The sequence below is a fragment of the Pteronotus mesoamericanus genome, unplaced genomic scaffold (genome assembly GCF_021234165.1).
Source record: "Pteronotus mesoamericanus isolate MK-2021 breed Mesoamerican mustached bat unplaced genomic scaffold, CSHL_Meso_final contig_25, whole genome shotgun sequence".
In the NCBI taxonomy this organism is placed as follows: domain Eukaryota; kingdom Metazoa; phylum Chordata; class Mammalia; order Chiroptera; family Mormoopidae; genus Pteronotus; species Pteronotus mesoamericanus.
In genome coordinates this window covers 4,154,251-4,170,226 of record NW_026555105.1, presented here as the reverse complement: position 1 = coordinate 4,170,226, position 15,976 = coordinate 4,154,251, and the positions used below count along the sequence as shown (strand labels likewise).

The following is a 15,976-nucleotide window of genomic DNA, read 5'->3' as shown; positions in this document are numbered from 1 at the left end:
GCACATCATTTGAGACCTAGGTTTACAGACGAGATCCATCTTGGACCCCACTTCAGGAAGTGTGTAGAGCTACATGTGACCATGCAATGTTAGGAGGGTGTGTTGTAAAATATTCGTATTAATAAACATGGCTCTCTTTTCCATGGGTGATTCTCATGTTCCCTGACTATCATGTGAATTTTCATTTCGTGGTTTGATTACGTAGCACAGACTGAAGTTGAATGAGGTAAAAATGTACTGGGTCGAGCTCCTTGGTTTTTGGGAAACTGCCATCCGTTACTCTATTTATGTTTCCTCGTCTGAGCTGACTATGGTCGGCCATTAATACGGGGGCATTGAGTTTTTTGCAGTTGCAGGTGGGTGAGTCCCACTTGCTTTTCTCACAGTGGGATGAGTGACTCTGATGCTGGAAGAGGTTAATTCTGAGACGTGCTCCTCGCAATGCCCAGCACGGCAAGCACTGCTCGGGGTTTCCCTTTGTCCTTCCGGGTGTTCGTCCGGGAGAGGGACGATGGCTGCCCCGCATTTGGGTTGGCCAGTAACTATAAAGAGATCAGCCTAATCAGTGTTTCATTGTCCTTCCTCAATTTAGCCTCTCCATGTAAAACACTGCATGTAAGTTTTATATTTCAGAAATTTAACTGACTAAATTTTAGGAAATACAAGCCTTTCTGTAAATGGCCTAACATTGCGTTAAAGTTGCAAACAATCAACTTGTGACTTAAAAAACAAAATGCACGCCTTACTGGATAGGAATGGGGTACTTGATACAAGGAGAGTAAACACAGAAGTTCTAGACACCTGGCACCCCAGTCCACCTGAATATGCAACAGTAAGTTTCCACTCAAGTTAGTCTGTTAATTCCATTTGAAAACACAGCTGGTTATTTAAAATTTGCTTCTCAGAAATAGGATCACTTTGATGCGCTTAAAAACATTCTAGAAAGTTTTTGAATTCTCCTTTCTCATACAGCTCTTCTCTGGTCCATTAGTTTCAAGTACTGAAAGTAAATTTCAGGTAGAGTGTCATTTCAAGGATGTATGGAAATGCTGTAAATGAGTCAGTGGGTCTCCCAGAGGCTGCAAAGGTCCTTGGGTTACAAAAGAAAACTTCAGTCTTCAGGGCATTGCTCTTCTTTTGTCAGAATTACTTATTTATTATCCTTATGGAAAAAAAAATCTCTATTTAGGAAATTAAGAAATTGCTTGAGAAGGTGGGCATATTTTCCTGTTTGAGTCTCAGGTATTATTTGTATATTAATTGTAACCAGTGAAATCAAGGTATAAAAATGTTTTATAATAGACTTTTCTATCGACCATAAACCCACATCATTCCTACTGTTATTTCATATTGATGCGCAGGGGAAGTCTCCATTGATCTGGATGTTTGGGGCTCGTTTCGGGCAGTGCTTATTCAAACACGAGTATTTTCCAATTGTTCTTTGATTTCACTATTTATAGGAGATAGTAATAGGAAAAGTGTGTGGCTTTTTAAATCATAATTTCTGGAAGCTAAAACCTTTTATTTGGAACTTTTTTCAAATTATCTTAATATCCCAGGTTTTGCTACTACTTATATCTTCCTCCAGGTTAATTTATTTGTATTGAAAACTGGTTGAATTCTAAGGGTCTAAGATCATTTTAAAGCTTTTTACATTTCTCCTAAGTCATTTAGGAAACCATAGAGATTTTTTAAACAGGTGTTTATGTGTGTGTATGTGCAGACGCACGCGCGGATGTGTGTGTGAGAGAGAGATGTGATGTTCCTCATTTGTAAACAGCAGGATACAGGCACAGGTGTAGATGTGGAGAGATACTGAAATAGTTCAGGTGGAAGAAATAGTAGATAAAAAATGTGGATGTACTGGAGACATAAATTTCAGAATTATCCAGTGATCTTTGACCAAAGGCCATGGAGTGCTGCTCTCTTGGAAAATGGAAGAGTTTTACTCTATGACTTCGGTCTCTTTATGGTCTGACCTTTGGGGTATTTTATCCAAGAACTCCAGCGGTTAGATGATTATAAAACCCACAACCCATTACATACAGCCTGGTGCCTGAAATAGCGCAGGGGCTTAGAGCATTTTTTAAGTTTGAATAGCATTCTTAGTGAGTGTCATGCTTTGTGGGGCGGGTGCAAAGGAGATGAAATAATCAGAAGGGCCAGTACCGGGGATTGTATTCTTGGGACCTTACTCATTGCTCAGCCAGCCTGGTGTAGCGAAGGGACGCCGGTTCAGGAGTCAAAGAGACCCTAGATTCTAATCTCTATTTTTTCCTAGCTGTTGCCCTTGGCTGAGGTGTTGAACTTCCCTTGTGAGTTTATCCAGAGAATTACTTCCTTGCAGGGTAAAAGCAGAAATGCAAGTAGATAGCCTAGAAGGTGCTGGGCTTCTCCGAAATACTATCTTTGATATTTTATTATGATTCCTTTTGGAGCAGGACTTGGGTTTGCAGGATACAGACACTGTTAAGCCCAAGGTAATATTACTATTTTATATTTTTGCCTGAAACTCAAATAAAGATGGATTTTTATAGTTATCATCAAGATGCTCAGGATAATAAGATCATTCATGTTCCCCCAAGCGTGAAGCTTTCATATCTGCCTTGCTTTATTAGTGAAGGTAATTTCTTCCCTGGCTATTTTTGGATGTGTTCAAAACAAGGCAGTTTCATATTAACTAATATAATTTCCTCCCTGCCTCCCAAGGATAAATGAATAGGAGTCGAGTCTCTACGGGCGAACCTTTATCACACCCAGATCGCTCCCACAGAGATGTTCCAGTATTTCTGTTTGGAACGCCAGGGATGTTGTCAAAGACCTTGGGTGACACTCATCTTTAGCCCCGGCCACCCCCCGCCCCCGAATAACATTAGGGACATGTGATAAACTGGACTGGATGTTGGACAAAACTAAATTAAATTATGTTTTGACCATGTACTGGCTGTGGGGCTCTGAGTGAGTCAGCCAGCTTCCTGCGCTTCCACTGTAACATGGGTGTAATATATATACACGTATCTCACAAGATCGCCAAGGATATTCGTAAAGGTACATGTGCACACCCCTGTCCTAATGCCAGCGGAGAAGAGTTAGTGGCAGCAACCCAAGCTGTCGTGAGCAGAAAAGAAATTCATTGGATTACTGTACCCAGAATCCAGGGAGTAGGGATGGCTTCAGGCTCGGCCTCATTCAGGGTCAATGTTGAACTTAGGTTTCCTCTCCCGCCCGGTCCTGTTTCTTCTAGGATGGCATCACTCTCACTCCCATGGTGGCTTCTAGGAGCTTTGGGGTCCTCTCACACCATAAGCCAGTGGAAGAGCGATGAATTCTTGCCATATGTTGATCATTGCTTTTACAAGGTGTCAGGCACTGTACCGAGAGCAGTTTCTGCAAAGCACACGGGGTATGAATGGAATGGGGATGGTTCTCCCAAAGCAGGAAGGGGGTTCTGAGGCCACCGGAAGGGGAATGAATGTGAAGTTTTTTGAAAAAACGAACGAAATGTGTCCAGTACAACATTTAATAACTGCTTAAAGCAAATTGGGTGAAGTGATTAACTTTAATTAGCAATGCCACTCAGAATGGGGCTGGGGTACAGAACACTGGTTCCCCACCAGCGGTGGCTTTGCCCCCAAGGACATTCGGCAGTGTCTGGAGACATTTTTGCTTGTCACATCTCTGACGAGGGCACTGCTGGCATCTTGTGGGTAGAGGGGCCGGAGACACTACTATACCTATGCTCACCAACACTCCTTCACGACAAAGAATTATCAGGTCCAGTTATTCGATTGAGAAACTCCGCCCCAGCAGACCTCTCCACCATTGAAAATAATCACTAATATTTAGTGAGCTCTTACTGTATGAAAGTTGCTGTACTAGGCATTTGACATGCACTGTCTCATTGAAGTCACTTGCTCGTCATATAATATTATTATTCCCATCTTGGTCCAAAAGCACGAGACGAGTATATACTGGATTCAGGAGTCACTCTCAGATCTTCTTACTTCCCAACCCTACAGATTTCTGAAAAGGCTAAGTATTACCATTCTACTGGCAGGTAACCTTGTTCTTTTTTCTTTCTTTTTTTAAAATTGAATTGATTGGGGTGACACTGGTTAATATTATTGTTTGGGTTGCAGGTGTACAATTCTGTCATGTGTCACCTGTATATCGTATCGTGTGTCCACTGCCCCAAGTCAAGTTTCTGTCCGTAGGAGGAGCCTAGTTCTTAATTACCTTCTGCAGAGCGAAGGAAGAGAAGGCAGACTTCCGTAGCCAGTGCTCCCTAAAACCATCGGCGGGGGGGGGCCTGCCAGAGTGTTACCATTGTTGTTTAAGCTGCTCAACAGGAGGAAGGGTGCCCGCATATGAGCAACAGACTTGCAAAGATATTGGTAATTTGAACAGGCCTCCTGAGATACACCCTAAGGTACACGTTTTCTTAGTTTACTTTAATTCTGGAATCCTCTACGTGTTCTTTCAATTTGGAGTGCAGGCACATGCAGCTGGGATTGTTCACCTCTCCTGGGCAGCAGTGTCATGATTATATCTGTAGGGTTTTCTAGATACTCTTTGTCCCCCAGGAACCCCCATAAGCAAATCTGACCACATGTCAATCTTTCTTTCCTTGAAGAAATTCAGAGTTGAAACATAAGCTTTTCAGAAAAGTGCAATTGCACGATTAATTGCCACTCAATGACCCTGGAGATCAAGAACAATTAGTATATTTGGGGAGACAGAGACACAGATGACCTTTTTTGAGGTTTTTTTCTCATCTTTTGTTCGTTTCTTCCCACTTCCAAGCTCGGGAACCTCAGGGAAGCCCATCAGGTAGGCAGGGCCTCCCACGTTTACGGGGAGATCCAGGTGACAGGAGACCCTGGCTGTGCCGTTCCGCAACGTTGACCGTTCAGAGTAAGGCGGCAGGTGTCCGGCAGGTTTCCCTGTTAACGTCACAGCTGGGGGCTGAGTTCACCTGCCTCCGTGTCAGCTCCATGCCGCGCCTCCTGGCTGATCTAAATGAATACTCTGGGTGTAGCACCTGCAGGAGTGGGAGCCGCTCAGGTGACGTTTGGCAGGGTGGACTGAGTAATTACCACACATGAGCGCTCTCTCTACCAGCTGGAGAGCTTCTCTGCCGTGCTTTTGACATTGTTTTAGGAGAAACTTTTAGGTGTGCCAAGAATATGTGAAAAGCAACATTACATCGGCAAATGCTTTTCCTTAAATGGAGTGCATGAATGTGTGAAGCAGCTTTTTTTTTTTTTTTTTTTTTTTTTTTTTGGCTATAAAGGCATCTGAACAGCCTTGGAAAAAGAAATCATTTGTTTCCTGTGTATATCACTCCAAAAACAAGTCTAATTGGTGAAATAACTTTTCATTGGAAAAGAAAATTGTTTCCCCCTGTAATTGGTGAATTTACAGCTAAAAGGACAATTATTCTGGTATAAATCTTTGAATATTCTCTATCTTCTTGATTCTAAGCTCCTCAATAATCTCTGATTTCTGCATATTTTATAGAGCATATGCTCATTCTTATAAAAGGATTAAAAGCAAATTAACAAGTAAAAAGTACTCAATTCTCCCTTCTATGTTGAGTAGGTAGATTTGGATGGAGATGAACCGGATCTCACACACAGGCTTGCTCAGAAGTGAAATCACTCTTTCTGCAGGAGAGCAGAAACTACCATTGTGCCATGCATTCCATTTGTTCTTGGACAGCCTTTCCCCCCAAAGAATTTTAGTTATGAAAGGAACACACTCTTATTATAAATAAATAGGAGGAAGAGTTCCTTGTCTACTCCACAGAATAACCTCTCTAATACCCATCATTAATAGATCTCATTACTGCGAGCCTGTCCTTGGCCAGACTGTGGGCTAGGTGTGGGGTGTGCACACAGACAAGACGAGACCACCATCACAAGCTTAGCCAGGTCCCCTCTGCCCCCGAGCTCCTGGGATGATAGCACGGGGAACCCCTAGAGGAAAGGAGGACTTTCTCAGGGCCTTTGGGAAAATCCAGACACTCAGCTATGCATCCTGTCTGTGGCCGTCTTTTAAACATTTGAGTGTGTATTATTTATTTATGTATTTTTACAGCTTTCTTGAGATATAAGTGACATAAAACAAAGTTTAAGGCATACCATGTGATTTGATACATGTACCTAGAGCAAAACGATTGTTATATAATCAGTTTAGTTAACACCTTCCTCGCCTCACATCATTACCTTTTTTCTACGTGGTGAGAACATTCAAGATTTACCCCCTTAGCAACTTTCAAGGATACAATACAGTCTTTTAAAGTTACAGTGACCCCGTTTTCCATTACATCCCCAGATCTGACTCATTTTCTAACTGGCAGTTTGTACCTTTGGCCCACATCTCCCCATTTCCCTCCACCCCCCAGCCCCTGGTAACCACCATCCTACCCTCTGTTTCTAGGAGTTCAGCTCTTTTAGATGCCGCAGTATCCATGAGATCACACAGCATCTGTCTTTATCTGTCTGCGTTATTCCACTTACAATACTGCCCTCAAGTCCCATCCACGTGTGACAAGGAAATGGCAGAATTTCCTTCCTTCTCCTTGTGGCTGAATAATATTCATATATATATATATATATGTACATAATACTGTAGTGAGCATGGGGTGTAGCTATCTCTCAGACACAGTGTTTTTATTTCCTTTGAGTGTATACCCAGAAGTGGAATTGCTGGATCATATGGTAGTTCTACTTTTAGTTTTTCAGAGGACCGCCGTATGTTTTCCTGAGTGGCTGCTCCAATGGATAAGCCCACCGACAGTGCACAGGAGTCTCCTTCTCTCTTTGCTTTGCCAACTGTTCTGTCTCGTCTTCTTGTTTGTCGCCATTCTCACAGGTGCAAAGTGATAGCTCATCGCGGTTTTCATTCCCCTGGTGATCAGAGATGCTCGGCCCCTTTTCATGCACCTGTACCTGTTGGTGTGGTGCGGCCATCCTATCGTAGCCGATGGCTCTCTTGTGCAGGTGACCACTTACTTGTGATGGTCCTCAGGATTCTAGAAACATCTAGCAAAAGTGAGCCATCCCTTCTCCTATCAAAATGTTCTCTTGAGTACATTCTAATAGCCTCGTGTGGTTCTAAGCACCGTGGATGTAGCAGTGAATAAAGCATCTAAGTGTTGTCGTTTTGAAACTTACTCTCTAGAGGATGGCAGATACAGACGATAAAAACCATTGAAAAAGGAAAATAGGTGTAGCTTGTGTAAGTCCCACAGTGAGAAGCAAAGCTGTTGATAGTAAGCAAGGAAGGAAGGGCGTGGCTTTCAACGGGATGGGCAGGGCTGGCTTTGCCGAGTGAGGGATGCGTGAGGGAAGACCTAAAGAGGCGAGGGGGGCACCATGCAGGACCTGGGGGCAGAGCGTTCCAGCCGAGGAAGGCAGCTGGGATGAGGTGCTGAGAGCGAGGTGCGTGCAGAGGACAGCCAGGGCCTGTGTGCCTGGAGCAGAGTCAGCGAGGGGCAGCGGGGTAGGGTGAGGGTGGAGATGCCTCAGGTGCGCCATGGCTGGGCTGAAGGCCATGGTAAAGATGTTTAGGCTTTTAGTCTTGGTCAGGTGCTTGGTCAGGTGCATAGCCATTGGGGCTGCCTAGAGGTGCACACTGACCAAGTTCATAGGAACCATTCCCATGACCTTCCAGGGGTTCCCACAACCCCCTAAGGTTGAATAATTCGCTGAAGGGACTCACAGAGCTCACTGAAAGCTGTGAAGCTTGGGGTTCAAGTTCATTACAGCATAGAACACAAGTGCATGGCAGGCAGGGAAGAGGCGTGGGGGTGGAGGGCAGAGAAGCAGCAGGCGTGGGGCTTCCGCTGCCCTCTCCCTGGGGGGTCGGGACAGCGGTGCCCTGCTCGCCTTGCTGTGTGACGTCCTCTCAGGCCATCGCCAACCAGAGAAGCTCCCCTAGCCCAGAGCTCACAGTTGTTACCGGGGCTCCATCACACACATGCGTCATTGATTTATTGGTGGCCCACACGGTCGTCGTGAGCCTCCAGGTTCACCGTAAATCACGTTGTTACTATGTGGCTAGTTCAAGGACCCCAGGCAAACCAAAGGGCAGCTGTTCATGGCCTCCTAGGAGCCACTAAAGCTATGGGAAAAGGAGCGAGGGGGTGCGGCCTGGACTGAGGATGATCTGACCCCACTTGGTGGACCTCCAGGTTCCTTCAGCCACTTCCCTCGCTGGCTAACCTGGCTCTTCATTCTATCAGGGTTATAAAGGTAGATACCATGTTTGGGTTTGGAAACTGTTAGCAAAACTTCGCACCCCCCCCTGCCCCCGCCCCGCCTGCTTACAAACTGCAACGGCAGGAAGAGGGGTAAAGACGCTCCCCGGACAGGCCACTCAGCCGTAGGTCAGGGCCTCAGAGGGCAAATATGGCAGAGAAGCGTGACCTGTCCTGGACTTTATGTGTTAATGATTAAGAACAGGCACAATTCATAAACTGCTGCTATCTCTTACGTGCGCCATGTTCTATGACTGTGGATGATTTTCCACCACAAAACTTCAAGTCCACACATATCTGGGGGTGGATGTACATTTAAAGAGTGATGACGGTGGCCTCTGTGCACATTCGGGAGAACTCGGTCAGGACGCCTGGTGACGAAGCCACAGCATGTGACAATGCCCAGGCTGAACTGGGACCTTTGTCTTCGTCACGCGCCCTTGGCTAATAAGCTTTATATCCTGCTTGGAAGGTGTTGCTAGCATTCTGAACAGATGCAGGCTACTTCAGAGCCAGAGAGCAGAACACCCAATTTTTGCACATCATTTTTATTTAATGAAAGCTGCTTCTTGTCTTAAAGGGAGGCTCGTCATTCCGAACACCTGTGTTTGCTCTCAAGGAGCAGGTGCCTTTGATTCTGTTTTCCTACGCCCACCCGCGAGCCTCCCACGGAAACCTCCCCCAGCCACACACTTTCCGACCTCATGCATCTTGCTCGGCTTTTCTGTTTTGTTCTGGGGTGTGGGCACCCACACTTCCTTCCGGGCAGTGATGCGGCTGTGCCTCCTACGTGAGTTTTCCCTGAGAAGCCCTGTCTGCCTCAGCCTTGACATCGGAAGGGTTACAAGAACAACAACAAAAATCCTCATTAACTGCTGATTGGGGTCAGATCCTTCGCTAAATGTGAAATACAGTTTCCCATCGCCCTGTGAGGTTTGGGCGATCTCATTGCATTTGAAATATGAAGGCCCTGAAACTTGAAGAGGCCAAGGAACTTGCCCAAGGTCACAACGCAAGCATAAGAGGGAAGCGATGGAGACTTCCTGTTGCGCATACCTGCCTCCCACACCATATCTGCACCCAAATGGGGGCTGATTTTAGGGGACAGAGGCATGGCGTTAAATACATGTGGCTCTCACGATGAGGTCATAGCCATGTTCTTTTCAGTTACCTTTCTGCTCCCTTTGATTGAATTACAGAGAAACATTTCAGTGGGTGCTGGCATTCCACTGAACACATCTTCTAACACTTTCTCATTTACCTGAGTTCCTAAGAAGCGAATACACTTCCAGCTCAGATCTTTAAGAAGAGGACCCAGGCAATTTAATAACATTATTTTGTTTGCATTACATCCATTTTAATGTCAGCTTTTAATTAATGTCAGTGCAAAGTGGCTTAGGATATGGATTTGATGATTCCATTTACAATAAGTTTGTTTAAGGGGGAAAAAATGTTAGTTCACTAAATAAGTATTAAGTAGGTACCCCAAAGATTTGACGAACAAATGGAAGTGGTCGTTGAATGACTGATGTTTCCAAGGGCTAGCCCCTGCTTGTCCCTCACCCTGTGCTGGTCCCAGCAAAGCTGTCACACACGCGTGCACACACACATGGCACCTGCAGAGCCCGACAGCCACCCTGTCTTAATCTGAGATCAATCAGGCAGTGATGCCAATGACTGAGACACGCAAGACACCACCGAGCAGGATGGACTCTTCACCTTGACAAGAGTACAGGCTTTAGGGAAGCAATCGTCTCTCCACGCCCCCTAAGAGCTGCCTTGTGTGTGGGTCCTCTTTACCATTTAAACCTAAGTCGTCTTCTCCTTCTTGTCCTTGTTTTCACCTGGTCAGAGGAGCAATTCAGAAAGGAAGGGCCTCACTGGGAAGAGAGATGGGAGTCAGCTGTCAGTGCCGGGAGACAATGCCGGCATCCAGCCAGCAGAGATCGGAGATGCTGCTAAACACCGTACCGGGCCTAGGATGGTCCCCCACAACAAAGAACGATCTGGCTGTGTCAACTTCACAGGTGTTAATCGTGCCAGTGTAGAGAAATCCCTGCTCTGTATTATAAGCTCCTAACAGACCCCCCGCCCCCCGCCCCCAGACTTTTCTTCCAGATGGAGCTACTGGCTTCCCTGTGTTTAAGCCTCTTAATTACTTCATTTTGTGTTTCTCTCTGTGTGTTTTCTTGTCATAGTGTCTTAGACATTGCCATAGCCATGGGCAGGGGAGGGGTCCCCACATCTGTTCGCCTCAGCGTCACAGACAAAAGAATGTAAACATTCTAAAGATTTTTGCTCCTGATTTTGTGTGCTCCTCTGCAAGGAGCTTCGGATCGGTTTCTCTCAGGCCTGGGGCTTCCTAATTTTCTTTTTCTCTTCCAAGGCTGACATCCACCTCTCTCTCCAACTACAACTTTCCTTTCTTAATTGCCCCTCTGACCAGTTCCACCATGATACTATTCTTGAATGCACTCACATATGTAGATCTTGTCTAACCAAGTAAACTGTAACCACCACAAAGAAAAAGCCTTGTCTTCTTTTAATATTTTGAAATTACAGTTTACATTTGATAGTATCTTGTATTAGTTTCAGGTGTACAGCATAGTGGTTAGACATTCACATAATTTACGAAGCGATAGCACCCACCTGGCCCTATACATAGTGATTACAATATTATTAACTCTATTCCCTGTGCTGCACTTTACATCCTCGTGGCTGTTTTGTAACCACCAATCCGCACTTCTCAACCCTTCACCCGAAAAAGCCATGTCTTCACCTTTGTTTACACCCAACACAGCCACTATTGTCATTTGCCTTACGGTAGTCTGACAACTCCTGTGTTCTTTCAGTTACACTATGTAACTGCATATGCTAAATCCAACATTTATCTCATAACCACTTTGCAGGGGTGAAGAGGAGGGTATCTTAAACATGCATGTTGAGTATAAGGTTCATCTTGCTTTTAGCAGGGTCCAAATATTCTAAATACACAAACGTATGCACTCACGTGTATGCTCACAGTACATCTATGCATTGAGGAGATACGGAACTGACTGGAATACTGGTTTCGTAAGTTTACTTATTAACACTGCCCAGCATGAGATCATTTGTTTTGGTTTTTTATAATGTCAGCCCATTAGCATTTTTCCAATAACATGCACTGGTGTGAAATGGCGTTGGCCAAGAGAGAAAGAGTTCCTGCAGTTGGGCCTTCTGTGCTTTTGGGGACCATTGCATTCGGGTGGTGACTTCGAATTAGCGAAGACCGTCGACCCCCGAACACTCACGCGCAGTCGATGGTAGTCCACACACCGGGGCCGCCCCTCCTCCTCCCTCTCCCCGCCAGCCGGGGGTCCCTGGGCTTTGTCCCGCCTGAAGGCATTCGGGGTGCGGTTATTTCTGTTGGAACTGCTCTCCTAGCCCTCTCTTCCAAACCGCTCCCCTCCTGAGGGCATCTCGATGAGCCCTCGGTTTAAATAAGACTTGCTCAAGGAAACCTGGGTCAAGTTCCCAGTTGTGCCTTTTCTGTCAGCTGCCCGCTGTTTCGCAACGTGCTCTACAGCTGTTCGCTGAGTGCCCAGCAGAGGCCACGCCCTGTTCCAGGCCCTGGTGGAAAAGCTGTGAGAAACAGCAAAAGCTCTGTCTCAGGGACCTCACATTCCAGCGGGATGGTGGCAGTGCACATTAGGAGGGGATGTGCCTTGTGCACACTACGTATCGTATCTAATACTTTCAGGAAAAGTAGGGGACAGCAACTGTCACTATATTTACTTTCCAAAGGAAATGCAGGCTTAGGTTAAATGTCAGGTCACAAAGCTGGTAAGGGCCAGTCCAGTTAGGCCTCCTGGCGCCCAAGTCCCGCCTCTCACTCTATGTTGCTGTGGTACATCTGGGCGCGAATGAATGAATTTCTCATTATTTCCGGAGCTCTTGATTTTCTTCTTGACCAATCGCACAATCCAAGGTTTGGAGTGATAGGCATACCATTCAGGCAAAGTCATGATTTGGAAATTCAGAACTCTAAATGCATTGATACGGCCACAGTATTCTTTTGTCTGACTCCATCCTTCTCTTCAGAAAGGACATGGGAGAAGGCAAGCTTAAACTCATTATTTTACCTGTTCTGGGTTTTGGTCCCTGGTTTCTGGTCAAGTAAGGCCATGAGGAAAGAGTATTGGCGCATTTGGGACCACTTTATATGCTGGAAAAGTATGCAAGGGAAATCTCGGTGGGTAAAGAGAAAGGCATACAAACCATTTAAAGTCAAAATGTATATCTGCAATTCTGCTATGGCTGAACCCATTACAACATCTTTGTTCTCTGCTGTGTTCTTCGGGGATGAGACGCAGATGTTGCTGTATTGGGTTACGTAAGACCATTAGCCTGTTTGAAGTGTCTTCTGTTTACTTCCTTTTTTTCTTTTTTCCCCCCGACTTTCCTTTTATTTGTCTTGGGGAGTTCTCCCATTGTGTTATTTTGACAAAGGCACTCAGTAACATTTTTAATGGATTTAAAGCAGCTTATGCAACAGCACACAGATCTATTGGGGGGAGTGGATGAAATGAAAGAACCCCTGAGTTGAGGTCAGAAGAGACTCAGGGAGCAGTGTTTAAGATCCATTTTTTGTCCATTATGGCCTTCCCGGATCATGCTGTTCCACGGAAGGACATGAGCCTTTGATCAGCTCGGCCAAAAGACCTAATTGCTCTTCTGTTCAGGGTCTGTTCAGCGCAGACTAATGGCCCTCTGGCCAGGTCAGGTTGACAGGGGCATTTGGGCCCCCACAGCTTAAGAAAAAATGGACGAAGTTGCCAACATTAAAAATTCAGATTATTTCACACAAAAGTCAGGTTTTCTGGCTTCTCTTGAACAATCAGAAGCTGTGGCCACGTTGGGCTGATGGGCCCCCGTGTGACTACCTGGCTAGGGCTGACTGGCGGCCGCTGCCCGGTAGCCATGCCCCGACTACCCCGCCTTGTGGTTTGCCTGAGCCACTCCGCTCATTCACCTCTGTCTAAACGCTGGGTGCATTTGAGATCGTGACCCCTGGTCCTTTCTGTGAGTGGCAAGTGGTGTGTATGGTATGTGTGTGTGTTTGTGTGAGTGTGTGTCTTCCAGATCCTTAGGTGGAGGCGGCGGCAGCGGGGAGGGTCTACTGTTGGTGTACTTTAAAGAAGAATGCTTGATGTTACAATGGTTTTGATTTCATTTGCTTTTGATCACAGTAATTATTTAGAGATTCAAATGTCTTTAAAGGAAGATTGTAGATTCATTATGTTTATCAAAAGCAGACATTGGATAAAAAAGTGATTGTCAAAGAGTAGTTCTTGCCAGCTAGCAGGTCATAATACAGATAAAGCATTTCACTACTAGTGTTAAAAATAAGGTAGAATAGAAAACATCAGCATGTTTTAAGTTGATAATAAATAAATATATAGACTGGCTCATAATCTAAACTACATTTATTACTGTGGATTGCAGTTGCACTTTAAGAGCCACTGGGCTGTCAAGTTTGAGAAGTAGCGTTGCAGGGATTGATATTAAACAATCAGCTACTCTGTTTCTGGATAACAGGTATCCTCATCCTTTCTAGAACCAAGGTTGGCGTATAAGTAAGTAAGTAAATGATAACCTTGGCCATAGGAAAAACAGAGGGCCACTTCTTCCTCTTAAAGAATCAAATGAGGCTACTTCCTCTGCGATTGTATTTCCATATGTGATGGAAAAAGGAGGTGTGAAAAACATCAGACCTTGCAGAATTGGGCGTCCAATTTGTGTGGTGGCCTCAATGAGGAGGAATAGCAGTGAGTGTTGAGGTACTTCAAGAAACAAAGAGGACTCGAATGAAAGGCATTAGTTCTTGGTTTTTCATTCTTCATTGGGTTAGAAGGGCCTCATGATGTAGTTCTTTATGTTAGCTTGCTGAAAGAGCCATCTGCTTTTTTTTTTTTTAATTTGCTTCTTCACCCATAGCCCATATTCGTGAAATTCAAGCTAGGCAGGTTGTGACCATTATGTACACTGTGCTCTATATGTGCTGAGAGCTGCCATATGGCGGTGGCATTGGGCCAACTGTGGGAAATTAGATAGGGAGGAACCTTTCTATTTTTACTGCATTAATTGCATAGACTGGGCTAGAAAAAATAATTAACAGCAGTTTGGGTCAAAAATTTGCTTGGTTTCCATGTTGTGTGAAGCAGTTCTTCAGATGTGAGCAAAACTCAGGCACTGAAGCCAGTATTCAGCTTTTCAGAGATGCTGAGATAGGAGTGGATTGTGTCTAGAATAATTAGGTTCTTTAAAATAAATAAACAAGAACAACCTCTTAGTGTACTGTCAATATATGTATATATCAAAAATCAGAACTTTAAAAGCATCCTTGCATATAATTTTGCCCATGTCTTTAAAAATACTTAGAGTAATTAAACATATTGGGTAAGTGTGTATTATGCATGTATATGTACACACATTCAAGTATGTTTAGCAATTAAAACACATGTATTTGCCTCTTGCCTAATCATGTGTACTGTTTTCCCTTATTCGTGGAATTCAGTTCTGGTTCAACAGTCTGAGCTGGGGGTGATCTTCCTCTTAATCCGTAACATTAATGATCAAGCCCACAGGGCATCCCGAGGGAAGCTTCTCGTATGTTCCAAATGTTAATTCAGCACAGTCATGGTCATTAAAAAAATTCTTACCTGCATTTGATCCATCACATTAAGTGGAAGCTGGGGTGTCATTCGATCTATGACTTTGGAGATGAAAGAATCCTTCAAGCATTGTCTGTAAGGAGAATTAGACCAGAGCCAGAGAGTCCTCGAATCCTTTGTTTCACCTCCGAGCTGAATGGCATAGATGCTGACGGGTCTCAGATTCCTGGACTTAAGGCAAAAGAAAGCAGTCAACAGGACCCTCTTCGAGAATCGTAAAGCGAAGTGCAGGGATTATGCTAAAAATCAAGAAACGGTCTTTTGTTTATTTAAATTAACTTTCTACTTTGTTTCTTGACCAAAAAACAAACAAACAAAAATAATCAACACTGTATTAGCCTAGAGTGTTTGGCCCATATTAATAGCCATTCGTTGGAAATTGGACTCTCCTTAAGTTCGTTTAGCAAATGGGCATGCACATCCCCATCTCGTACAGAAGCAATGGGTCTCGTTTCCTGGGGGATGTCCTGGGCTCTCGGGCATGGAACGTCCAGGGGCCGGACTCTCAGAAGCTCTTTGTCTTTACTTTCACAGGATGTGTGAGACTGGCGAAGGGCTGTTTATCTTTCAGACGCGAGATGGGGAGGCCATCTACCAGAAAGTCCACTCTGCTGCCCTGGCCATCGCCGAGCAGCATGAGCGCTTGCTGCAGAGCGTGAAAAATTCCATGGTACGTGCAGCATTTCCTCCTTGGGACGGGCGGGAACCGCGCCCGCAGCGGCCTGGGAATCTGTGTGCCACAAGCTCCGGCCGGCGGTGTTTGAGCAGGTGGTTCACTCTTGTCCTCCACTGCGGACTACTCGGATTAAATGCCATCCTGGGAGAGGCTGAAGGAGCCAGCTGCTAACACTGTAACCTCCTTGTCCATTTTGTGCGTCAGTTATTGTAGGTGTGCACCTCAACCCTCTAACTGATACCATAGACTAGATCATTTATACACCACAGATACTTATTTCTCACGGGGAGGCTGGGGAGTCCAAGATCAAGGTGGTCTGTGTCT

The 15,976-nt window shown here is 45.1% G+C and overlaps 1 protein-coding gene across 1 annotated transcript in view; it reads left to right on the top strand.

The window, feature by feature from the left end:
* DOK5 (docking protein 5) overlaps positions 1 to 15,976 on the top strand; it is a 116,491-nt gene that overhangs the window by 75,860 nt on the left and 24,655 nt on the right. Inside the window, exon 6 of the mRNA XM_054573585.1 lies at positions 15,511 to 15,646. Within this exon, the coding sequence (XP_054429560.1) occupies positions 15,511 to 15,646 (136 nt within the window). The remainder of the gene's footprint in view (positions 1 to 15,510; positions 15,647 to 15,976) is intronic.